The 12,847-nt window shown below is 31.8% G+C and overlaps 1 protein-coding gene across 2 annotated transcripts in view; it reads left to right on the top strand.

Annotated features, from left to right (window-relative positions):
• Window positions 1-12,847, top strand: part of LOC106470498 (nucleoside diphosphate kinase 7-like) — a 27,129-nt gene that overhangs the window by 9,370 nt on the left and 4,912 nt on the right. For both annotated transcript variants that reach the window (XM_013931060.2, XM_022399861.1), the window contains 5 exons: window positions 5,007-5,153; window positions 5,363-5,466; window positions 7,126-7,175; window positions 9,909-10,014; window positions 12,500-12,564. In XM_013931060.2, coding sequence (XP_013786514.1) covers window positions 5,007-5,153; window positions 5,363-5,466; window positions 7,126-7,175; window positions 9,909-10,014; window positions 12,500-12,564 — 472 coding nt within the window. The remainder of the gene's footprint in view (window positions 1-5,006; window positions 5,154-5,362; window positions 5,467-7,125; window positions 7,176-9,908; window positions 10,015-12,499; window positions 12,565-12,847) is intronic.

The raw sequence follows: 12,847 nt of genomic DNA, 5'->3' as shown, positions 1-12,847 counted from the left end.
CAAATGGACAGCAACTGTCTGTTGTAGAAACGAAAGGCGGAAGACTTTCGAAACGTCGTACTCTACATTTGTAGGTTTCTACAACAGGCAGTTGCTGTCCATTTGAAACTTAGATTCAATGTTGGTTTATCTTCGTCAAGATTGCCCATTCAACCTGAATGCAGATGCCACTGATAGTGAAATTTGCATATTTACATGCACAGGACAATATAGAACGAGTGACCATTTATGTGATTTGTATTCTGAGTGCTCCAAAGCATTGATATTGTATGACAAAGAAAGAATGTCTTGCAGTTGTAGTATTTGTCACACATTACCACAACATCTTGTGTGGTAGAGAATTCGCCATTCAAGTGGACTATGCATCACTGAAATCGCTAACAAGCTCCAAAAAATCTAGAAAGTACAGTTATGTATTGGATAATACTACACTGTTCAATACCCCCCAGGTCAGTAGCGCAGAAGCACTGATGAATTATTTGGCTAACTCATTACCATCTCTATTTATTGAATGTCTAGACCACTGATACAGTGTAGCGGATAAAGTAGTTACATCAGCTGTGATGGTGAATTACATTAGCAGTGACACATTTCCATTTAATGGACATCACATATGACCAGCCATTAAGATCAACTGAAGAACCCAGACCATGATCTATCTCAGTGGTTCCCAACCTTTTTGGTCTGCAGCCTCTCTTATGCGCACTAAAAGCAATAAGCACCGCTTGTATTGCATTCTATACATTCTTATGTATATACATACACACACACACATATATATATACGTATGTAAACACACACAAATATAAATATATACATAAACTAAATTGCAGAAACGAGCATACTTGTTCCATAGAAATTACCACTTTAATGATAACTCTGGGCTTGAAGATCTTACACAAATGCTGAGACTTCTGTTATCATATTTGTAACAGTATTAACAGTAATTGTCTAACTTCAGATTGAATCAAGCCTATCATGTTTCGCACACCTCGTTGTTGGAAAACACTGCTATAACTGACAACCATGCATTTTGATAACAACCCTGCAATGTAGTTTTCATTGCAAAATCTCCATTGTAAAGCTTTCATGTCCTAAGCTCACTCTTCCTACAGGATTTTCACAATTCACCTAGCGTATGACAATGACTGTCTACCAGTGCCAATTTTAACAGCCTGATTACACAGAAATTCATAGGCACTGAATCTCGTGACTTGACTAGTATGTCTTTGTATGGAATAGTATGATTATTCATTTAATTTTCCAGCTGCTTAAGATATGCAATGGTTGAATGGATATGTTGTGAAAGTAACCTGTGTATAATTGCCTGGAGCACGTAGACGGTTTTTGTCACTGCCTTTTGTGTTCTTGGATTCTCACCTGTTACAAAAAGCTACATTTTGTTTACCATGATAGTGGTATGACTTGTTGCAAGTCTCTTTTTGAATGGTTGTGGTTCTTCAAGTTGATCCATATTCTTTTGTTTTCCAATGTCATTAAGTTCAAGGGAAATCGTCATCTTAGAAATTCTAAACCAAGATCTGAACACACCTTTATGATGTGAATGTATGAGTATTTTGTGTGAGAAAGGGCTTTTATGTACTCTTCCCTAAAGCTATCAATTTTTGATAACATCACATTACCTAGAAACAACAATGTTAATTGTAATTCCGCACAGATAGCCCATTGTGTAGCTTTGTGCTTAACTTCAAACAAAGCAAACCATATGTAATTCTGATACATGCCATTCCACAGAAACTTTATAACAGCTGTTGTTTTCATGCTACTTGTTGATTTGCTTAGTCTCAATGTAATATAATTTTAATATAATGTACTCAATCAGTGTTACCAAGATCAGGCTGGGTATGGTCTAAAGGTTTTGTCAGAATGCAGATCGAAATGTTTAAGGTTCGAGCGAACTTCAATATGTAACTGAGCATTATTTGTTCTCTCTGGTGTGGGTGAATTATAACTGTAACAATAAATTCACTTAAGAATAGCCTTACAATCAGTAAATGCTACTGACTCTTTCCTCCCCTCTAGTAAGTGTGCTTAGTACAGCGATTTTAAAACTTTCTCAGATCATGACCCATCTTGTTACATGACTTTGCAAAGCATCTTTTATTAGATTTTCCAAAACTTTTCTCACAACTGATGTAAGACTCATAGGCCTATAATTACTGGGACAATGTTTATCACCTCCCTTGAAAATACGAGTAACATTAGCCAATTTCAAATCATTTGGCACCTGCCCACTATTCAAATACTTACAAAAAGTAGTAGCAAGTGGCTCACATATCCTATCCTTAACCTCCTTCAAAACCCTTGGGGAAATATCATCTGGCCCAGGAGCCTTATTGTTCCAAAAAATTGGGAAGTTTAAACTTAACCAGCTCAGAATTAATGCAGTCATCTAGTTTGATCTTGTTTCCATCTATCAACTGTTCAAGATGGGGAATACTGCTTAAATCTTCGTTTGTAAAAACCAAAGAAAAATCAAAATTTAATAACCTAGCTATCTCATAATCATCAGATACTACTAGCCTTCCTTTTCATCCCTTAAGGGTTCTACCTCCATTCTAACATTTTGTTTACTTTAAAGAAATCCTTACTGGTAATTTTCAGCCAACCTTTTCTCATACATCTGTTTTGATGTCATAATTTCCAGTTTCAGCAACTTTCTTGATCTTCTTTAATCTTCTAACTCTACTGTCATGCCCATCTATTTAAATTTCATAAATTTATTATGCTTTTCTTTAATTTTATCTCTTAAACTCTTTGTGAGCCAACCTGGTTTTTTTTACTTGCAACTACCTCTTTATTACTATAAGGAATATGTTTATCTTGAATATTTAAAAACTTATCTTTAAAAATTTTCCACATCTGATCAGTGTCTCCAAACAATTCGACTGCCCAATTCACAACAGATAATTCTTGTCACATCCCTTCAAAATTTGCTTTTTGAAATTGGTAATCAAAATATCATTATTTCTTATCTCCATATTCAACAAAACATCGAACCTAATAGATGTTTTAGCTGATTAGTTTGGTAACACAGTTACCATCATCAGGGTTAGTGACTACAGTGTTAGCTAGTCACTGCTAAGGAGTGTTGAGTAATCTGAAATGTCCAGAAAAGTGTATTTGAAAGTGCTTTTGACTGACCATTAGTCACTGTATACAAACAGTCCTGTGAAGTGGTTGAACACAGTGCATTGTGTGTGTATACTATATCAAGAAAGGTATTATAATTTTATCGCATACTGGTTCCCCCAAAATGTTAAATTTTGTTGGTCGTGATAAATGCAGACCTAAGTTAGAGTTGAATGGAAATTTATTTGTTAAAAGATAAACAATTGAAGGAAAAAGTTTATTGGAACTGTGAGCAATTTGAAAAAAAATGCAAAGGTCATGTGATAACAATTGGTGATAACGTCAGTCAAGAGTATCGTGAGCACAACCATTCTGGTGATGCAGCTGGTATTAAAGCTAAGAATGTAATGCACATCATATGAAATGATTTGTAGAATACATCTGATGAACTTCATTATATTGTCTCACATGCATCCTTTGGACTCAGCCAAGCTGTGGCAGCCAAGTTGCCATCCGTAGACAGCATAAAAAATAACTATTTGGAATTTAAGTGGGAAACAAAATCTATGGTTTGTTACTCCAAATTATCAAAGAAATATTGCTTTTCCATAAGAGTACACTAAAACTGGATATGGAGAACAGTTTTTAATGCTTGACTCTGGTGCATTACTGGCAAGTTATGATCATTTGTATGCTGATGGAACATTTAAGACTGTTCTGAATATTTTTGAACAATTATATATGCATTGTTGCCAAATAAAAATGAACATACATATATTAGAGAGATAAAGGAGTTAGTACCTGCCTTAAGCCTCATGTCTATGCTAACAGATTTTAAACTTGCAATGATAAATGCAATTAACATTAAGTATCTACATGCAGTTAACTGTGGGTGCTTTTTCCATTTTGTCAGTGTATTTATTATAAAATTAGTGAAAATGGTCTCAAGCAAAGATACGATACATGCAGACTTCACTTTAAAGATTTGCATGCTCTCCGTGCTAGCATTTATTCTTACAGACACATTGCAGAAATGTTGAACTTTCTTATTGATGAAAACATTTCACTTTAAAGATTTGCATGCTCTCCATTTTCATCAATAAGAAAGTTCAACATTTCTGCAATGTGGTCTGTAAGAATGAATGCTAGCACATTTTTACAATTGAAGCTCAACCAGTGGTTGATTATTTTGAGGATACTTGGGTTGGAAATCCTGATTGATGACAACAATGCCTGTCCACTTGTGTTTAACCTTGAGATGTGTAACTGCTACAAAGGCATGCAGGAGGACTTGCCAAAAACTAACAATTCTATAGAAAGATAGCATCATGGCTTTTTGCAACAAGTTTCTGCAAATCATTCAAATATATTGAAGCTCATTTCTGTGATAAAGAGAGAACAAAATCTGAACAAGCTACATATTGACCAACATTTGAGTGATCAGGAACCTTTTGTTGGTTGTCAATGTGTTTCAACAAACAAATAATATATATGATTACTTGCGTGAATTGCATATAACATAGATTATTAATTATTACATGGTTTAAAATAAATAAATAATATTGATATTTTTGAATATTTTTAATGGTCTGATAAAAATGCCTATTGTAATATCATGATGTAATAATATTGTGTATTAATTAATATCAGTCCATTTCAAAAGGTTATTGAAAGGTAATTTATATGACTTTTTCTAATATATTTTATAATAATACATAAATTTATAATGAAAAATCAATCTAAAAATTGGACATTTGATCAACTGTTATTTCGAAGAATTTACCATAAACCATGGTTTTCTTGGTAATCTTTCTTATTTCTAAAAAGGCATTGAATACTTATTGTTTTTCATTTTTGTGTGTTACTTTTAGGAAAGATAAAGATATTTAAGAATTTATATTTTTTAAATTCAGTGTATTAGTTGTCATCACGAATGCTGGTTTTTCCAAACTTGGATTACCTATTGATACATTCCCAAAAAATGGTCTTCAAATAATAAAAGCCAAAATGATGTCAGTTTGTCCTGAAAAGGCAGCTGTTTTTTGTAGTAGTCATGAAAAGTAAGTTTTCTTCCTTTGAAAAATCTGTTATTATAATAAATACAGACTGTCTAATAATTCTAATTGTTAGCACAAATTATATGGCAAAATCTTTTTGAATTTCCTTATTTGTGTTTTCATGTAGAACTTCCAAGTAATTGACATTAATTAAGTTTTGTTTTTTCAAAAGTAATATTGGTCCAATGTTTTTTTTTTTTACCAAACCATAGATGTACTGTGGAAGATGTGTGTACTGGAAATGTTCTAGTTATGCAAATAAGAGGTGAAGATGCAGTTACTAAGTGGCAAAATTTATTTAAGAGTTACCCAGAAGGTAAGCATTGTTTTAAATGCTTTTTTTATCCATTAAACTATAAAGCTTAAAATAAATAGGGCTATTCACTTGTGCACGATAGAATACAAGTCTATATAGAGTAATTATACTGAATAAACTTTCCAGTCTTTTACATTATGATATATAGTATCAGTTATAGCGTAATTCTTGTTTTTTAGAATCCATGTTATACTAACAGTACAAGGGCATAGGGTAACTTCATAAGTTGGTGGTACACCAGAAAATTAGCTGCATCCATGATGGTAAGAAAAATAAAGGTCCTGGGGCTGCTTAGGTTTCTGGAGGCTGTACGATTTTAAAGTGCTCTAAATTTAAATGTGAGGCAATCTTTTCTAGACGAAACTAATAATACATAAACTAAATGAAACTAATATTTTTACCTCTATGTGCTTCTAAATTGTTCAAGAAAATAATAAAAAGAGCAAATCTTTAAATTTAAAAAACAGAACAATACTTTTACTCTTCTTGAAAACAGTCATAATCAGATATTCACTTGTTACAGTTCTACACATTGTAAATATGAATTTCTGATTACTGCCAATAAATAAACATATTGGGCATGATAAAACTGCTTTTTAACAAAACGTTGAAGAAATATAAAACAAATTAGATTTCTCCTTACCTTGCATCTTACACCGTCTGCTTATTGAGTCACTGCCTTAAGATGAAAACATTTAGGAGTGATAAGAAGTTTCCCCATTGTCCAGAATTGTAGCTAGATTACTACCTCAGCCAATAACGATTTGGAGAAACACATACCTGATTACTTTAGTAACATAAAGAGAAGTTTTGTTATTCAGTTCGTTAATTTGGAAAGTGGAAATAAGTTAACAAAGCATTCAAGCATGGCACAGTTTTTGGGAGTGTTCACAAAAAATATTTGTATCACATGGCCCTCAGTTATGTAAAGTTGACACTATGCCCATTAAAGTGATGTTTCTATTATTCATATTTTTGTATGAATTAACAAGATCACTAACTCTTTCCCTATACAACATATACCACACTTCAGAAACTTTTTTAATGAAAAGTACTCAGTTAGATGTCTTATTCACTATGCTTTCTGATGTTTTGGTTGGTCCTTTATTCTGAAAGAAATGTGTTGATTTCTTATTGACAGTAAATTACAGGTTTGCAAATTCTTTTAAAACATAGACTTGAATGACTGAAAGGTTTGCTATCACTTGTAATAGCATGCAATTGTATTGACTTGGTTGTAGTTTAATCAACAAATTCATCAAGTAAACTTTGATTGTAAACCTAAAAGTGAATGATAATTAAATATGTATTGTCAAATTTCTTCATTCTGTCTGTGGTTTGAGTATTGATGATATGAAAGTGAGCATTTGGGTTACTATTGCATTATGACAATAGTGTTTAAATTTTATCTGCCCTTAAAAAAATGAATTTTTTTTTATTGTTCCGTTACATTTCTCTGTTTTTGTAGACTTCACTTATAATTATCCACATTTTTTTTTACAGTAGCTTATTCACTTCTTGTCATATATTTGGCATACGTTAACTTAATTTTTTATTTTACTTTAAATAGTTAAAAAAATGTGCAGTAGAATGCTAGAACACATGACTCTGAAATCAAACTTAATCTAATCAATCTTCTTTCATTGTATTTTTCTTCAGAGCTTCAGAATACTTGCTATGGGTCACATTCTCCTGCAGTGGTCAGTAAGGTAAAGTTCAAAGGAAAATATTTGCCTTTATCTGTATTTTCCCTCTTTCTGTCCATTTCTCTCTCTCTCGATAGACTTGATTGTCTGTGATTATTGTCTAAACATCTGCAATGCAAATAACAATGGCTACCTATCTAGGGGAGGACCTAGAGGTTGTAAACACATACAAGGGCCAAAGAAAGTCTGCTATTTGAGCTTAATTTTATATTATTTAAGTTAAAATTTGTTTCCTGTAGCTCTATCATTTTAAAGTTTGATACTTATGTTTGGTGAATGGTTATTATTAGCATAATAACAAAGTGTTTTTATTTAATCATTACTTTTGTGAATCAAAATGCTGATAAATAACAGTTTTTAAAGTCAGTCTACTAAACATTAATATTATTGTTATCAAAAGTATTATCTGTAAAATAACTAAACAGATACTATTATCAATAAAATTATCAAATCTATTTTAGCTGAAAACTAACTAGGAAGAATCTATAAGTTATGAGTCAAAATCCTAGTATTTTATGAGAACATGTTCCTTACTCAAATTATACTAAGTTTCTTTTTGTTTAATGATGTCTGAAAGAAGTACAGTAATGTATGACACATTAAACAAGTAATTGTGTTTGTTAAACAAAAATTGACCTACAACTTTTACAGAAAGTATTGTTTAAGCTTGCTGATAAAGTGTTTAATAAACAGAATACTTTCTTTAACTCTTAGCATTCTTCTGTACTCAGCTGATTGTATGATTGTGCACAGTCCCTAAACTGATTGTTTTCATTCCATTTGTTTATTCTCAAAATTAGTACATCAAGTCCATTGCATCAAAAATGCCATTGTAAGTGCATTAATAAAAACAAAACATTCAGAAGAGATTCTTCCACTTAAAAATGGTTTTGAGTTTGTTTTTCAGATCAAATATTTTTACAAATACCTTGTTTTGTGTAGTAAGAGCATTTAAGACAACCATGGATTTTGGGTTATCTCCAGCTTTAGTCAGTTTTATATTATCTCTAACAAAATTGCTTAAACAAGCATTTACATTCCAAGTTATAAGATTTTGTATGTATTAAACCAGTTATACAGATGTATTTTTGTTCAATAAGGATTTTAAAATCTTTGACAGTTTTTCTTTCTGATGAAAAAAGTGAGTGATATCAAACACATATGATATGTAATTAGCTTACTATTATAACCACTGTAAGTTTTTTCGAGTTCATTAATTACTTTCCATGTGTTTCGATTGCTAAGTAGAAATTTATTAAGATGCTTATCCTCAGAATAGTATTTTGTATAGTTTTAAGCTTTAGTTTTTTCAGAATAATACACAAGTGCATTTGAATGCTAGCCAGCAGAGATTTATTAGTTTTAACATTGGCTCATCCCCATTTAAGTCAAAGAATACGTAATTAAAAACCTGATTTTGAGTGTCTTATGTGGATAAGCCCACTTAGTATGTAACATACAAAAGGAAATTTTCCTATTCATCATCTGAAACTGACACTACTTATCTTAACCCTTAAAATTACTAATTAGTTTTTATACTGTTCACTATCATTGGGTAGAGCTGGATAATTAGTGGTATTTTCTCATTGATTAATCAATGATTCCATTACTCAGTTACATTTGATTAATCAATTAGTACAGTGTTGCTGTAGCTACGGTATGTACAAGCCAAACAAAAAAAAAGACGCTGCCTGCCAGTTACATTCTGTCTTGTCAGCAGTTCAAAATTAGTGAGAGTGGCAGATAGCTTGAAGTAAAATAAAACAAACTTGTAACACTAAATTTGGGTAGAGAACAAATCTCTTATTTTGCAGATTTGTGCTTAACAAACAAACATTTATGAATATTTTTAGGTTATTAATGATGAGTAAAGGACTATACATAAAAAACAAACAAACAATAATAATATCTTGATTGATTGATTATTTTCATGACAGTTGATTAATCAGTTGTTGGAATAATTGAAAACGGTAACAATCAGAGCCACTAATTTTGATTAATCAACTTAGCAAATAAACAGAAGGACCACGAAAAATAGCTTTTTCTTCCTATGGGCTATGGTTGAAACTTTAGAGAAAGGCGACTTGATAAATTATTATAAGTGAAAAAAATACAATGGTTATGAAACAATTGAATAATGAATCATGATACATAAGACACAGTAGTTTCAAAATCTTAAAGCATGCTGGAGCCAACAACTATCTTATTCTGTTCAAATATTTATTCTATACTGGGAGCTGTCTGAATATTAAGGATTGCTGAAACAGGGTAAATCATAATTTCAGTTAATTGATTAGTCTATCTGATACTAATTAGCGTAATCACCCAGTTCAGCCATGGGACCAACAACTTGTATGAAATTGAGGAAAATCATCTTTTTTTTTTTGTACCAATGCACTGTTAAAAACTAACCAAAAATTGGGTGAAATCACTCATTTTAAGTGTAAAATATAAAGGGGCCCTGGGACTAATCACATAATTGTTAGTATTTTTGTTTACATTTTTTTTGTGTAACACATGCTATTAAGGATCCGATAACCACAAGGTGATGGACCCGCAAGTAGTTTGGTGCATAAATAGTTTAGAAAAATGTATTTACAAAGCAACAGACTCCATCAGTATATATAGAGTTAAAATTATTTGGTAAGATATGAACTTAACTAATTACAGGTTTGAACTATTTGTCCTTATCACTTGAGTTCAAGTATTTTTTAAATTATTAATCTAAAACTGCAGGAGCTAGAATTGTTCTTCCCTAGTACAGAGAAAACTCATCACTGTTCTACTGCCACCTTTAAAGACTGCACATGTTGTATTATCAAACCTCATGCTGTACAAGAAGGTAAAGTTTTGTTCTCTAAAGTAATACATCTAATAATGTTTTATTTCTATGTTCATCTCTTTCAGTTTATGCTCTTGAACTATTCCTTAAGTTTGTATCACTGTTAAGGTATCTTACTGTCAACTGTACTTTTATAGATATGATCAATAAGTTGGAGGATGTAAGAGTTGACTTGTGTTGTATATTACAATTAGCATTTGCATAAATAGATTGGCAGAAGTTATTTATTTATTTATTTACATGTGATTTATGAAACCTTAATTGCAAATAGCAGCAGTAAATATTAAATATTTATTCAACATCTGTAGAATTATTAGAGGTTCTAGTAGAAAATACAAGTAAATTTGAATTGAATACATCCTTTATAATGTTTGTATAATACAGTGAAATTTGTGAACTTGTACTTTTGTTTGAATGATCGATTTAGATTTATGATCAGTGCCATTTTAGTAAGAGGAGTTAATATGATCATTACCCTTTGTTAGTTTGTAAACTATGCGACTGATCTTCACCAAACTCGGTAAACAAAAATAAAACACATTGAGGTGATTTAGTGTGAAATATTTTTATGCCAAATTTCAATTTTAGCATTTTCTAATTTTTGAAATAATATATTTTATGAAGGCACAAAATGTTGTATGTTAGTAGTGTATGTGGTTTAATTATATTATCAAAGCTTATGTTCTTTCATTCTAGAATGAGATCTATGGAGAAAAAATTTTTTATACCACTTGAATATTTTAATACAGGCCTCAACAAATCCTGGGTGTCAGGTCACCATGGCAACTAAAAATTTCATTGTGGCGCCTAGTATTTTCTCCCATTTTATTTGTTCATGGGACTGTGCTGAATAAAACTCAATTCAAGAACAGTATTGGACTCTTGGAAGTCCGGAACTATTTTTGCATTCTTTGAGTCCTAAATGAGACTTTGTTTCTAGAATTTTAATGTTTGATTCAGTACTTCATGTTTTTTCAGGAATGAAGTGATGTGTTTTCACAACACATTACTACCAAAGGCAGTTAATTCAGGCAATACTATCAAGTGGTTGTTGATATCATGTGATCGTTAGCATGCACTCATTGTTGTGAAAGTAAATAGATATACGCTGAGGCCTCAATTATCTACACTGGTCCAGGGAAAGCAAAAAATCATGGTTAAGAGAAACAGCGGATAATCAAGACGCTAGTGTATCTCAGTAGTTAGCCCATTGTTTAATCTAAATAAAATTTTTCAATATACTTAAGTTCCTTGTTTAAAATATAATCTTGTTATTGTTGTTTAATCACATTATCAGGAAAAATTGTAAAAATCATCATAATCATAAAAGCCAAGTGTCAGTCAATTGGCCATGCTTGATTTCTCAGAATTTTGTGAGTTACACGAGTCCAATTCCTCTTTTTCTCCTATAATACTCCCTCTTTTGAGTGCCCATTCTTATTTTAGTTGAATTTAATCACTAACATAGGGATAAATAGATCCTAAATTTCAACACTTTTTCTGCTATAGACATGAAAGTGTATTCGTACCATTTCAAGCCTGTGAAAAATAAGTCAAACATTAAGTGCAAATCTATGCTTGGGAATTATTATGAAAAAGCATTTTTTCAAACAGACTGAAAATACAAATTATCTGTATGGAGGAGGACAATGCATTACTGCGCAACACCCCAACACAACCTGAACATGCATTTGTGGTTAAAAGATGCTTGCCGTGCAGCATAGAACAGCAGATGACAACTGAAGTTGAGTGAAGTCTTCAAGAAATCTTAATGTTTATTTTGTATGTTTTTGTATACTATGTTTTTAATCACTAATCAAATAAAGTTAACCAAGTTACAAAAATTTTGTATTTCTGTCTTAACAGCTAAAAATAAAAGAGGCAAGGCTAAGCTTGAACCAGCTGACTTACGATTTGAATGCATGCCAGATCCTGCATACGAAAACCCCGGATATCGTGCAACACCTGAACTTTTGCAACCAAAATTGACAATTTCTCCAAAACATGTAAATTATTGTCTAGAATTGTAATGGCACAATTATTTTGAGAAAATTTGGGGAAAAGAAAAAAACTGTAGATAATCGAGAATCACCGATAGCAGAGGCGCAGATAATAAAGGCACTAGTGTAGCCCCCATTTCCCGGATATCGTGCAACACCTGAACTTTTGCAACCAAAATTGACAATTTCTCCAAAACATGTAAATTATTGTCTAGAATTGTAATGGCACAATTATTTTGAGAAAATTTGGGGAAAAGAAAAAACTGTAGATAATCGAGAATCACCGATAGCAGAGGCGCAGATAATCAAGGCACTAGTGTAGCCCCCATTTCCCGGTATAAACAGTAGTGAAGTTAGGTTAGGCACACCTGGATCATGAGTTTAGGGGCTGACTCCTAGATCAGAAAATATTTGTTGAGGCCTGTTTTAATAAAATTGAAAAGGTTAAAGTGATAACTAATGGTGCAGCATGTTTTCTTCCTTAGGGAAAGCAGGCCATATTATCCAAAGCATTATTGATAGTGGTTTTACAATATCAGCTTTAGAAATGGTAGGTCTGTCTAATTTTCCTTGCTTATTAAACCTCAAATCACCAGCTTGTTTGCATATAATATTCATCATCATTGGATTTCACATGTTGCATTGTATTGATTTATTATATGTTCTTGCTTGTTAAAACACCGAGTCTAAAAAACTGTCCCAAAATATTGGGTAAAATCATTCAGTTTCTATGTAAGATATAGAAACCCCAACAGTGGTTAGTAGGATTATGTGCAGCACTGATATATTTTTTGCATGATTGATGTTATTAGTGATACTGTAACTAACATAGT

This window comes from Limulus polyphemus, unplaced genomic scaffold (genome assembly GCF_000517525.1).
Source record: "Limulus polyphemus unplaced genomic scaffold, Limulus_polyphemus-2.1.2 Scaffold105, whole genome shotgun sequence".
Lineage (NCBI taxonomy): Eukaryota > Metazoa > Arthropoda > Merostomata > Xiphosura > Limulidae > Limulus > Limulus polyphemus.
The sequence above is the reverse complement of the archived record's forward strand: the minus strand, read 5'-3'. Positions and strand labels throughout refer to the sequence as shown.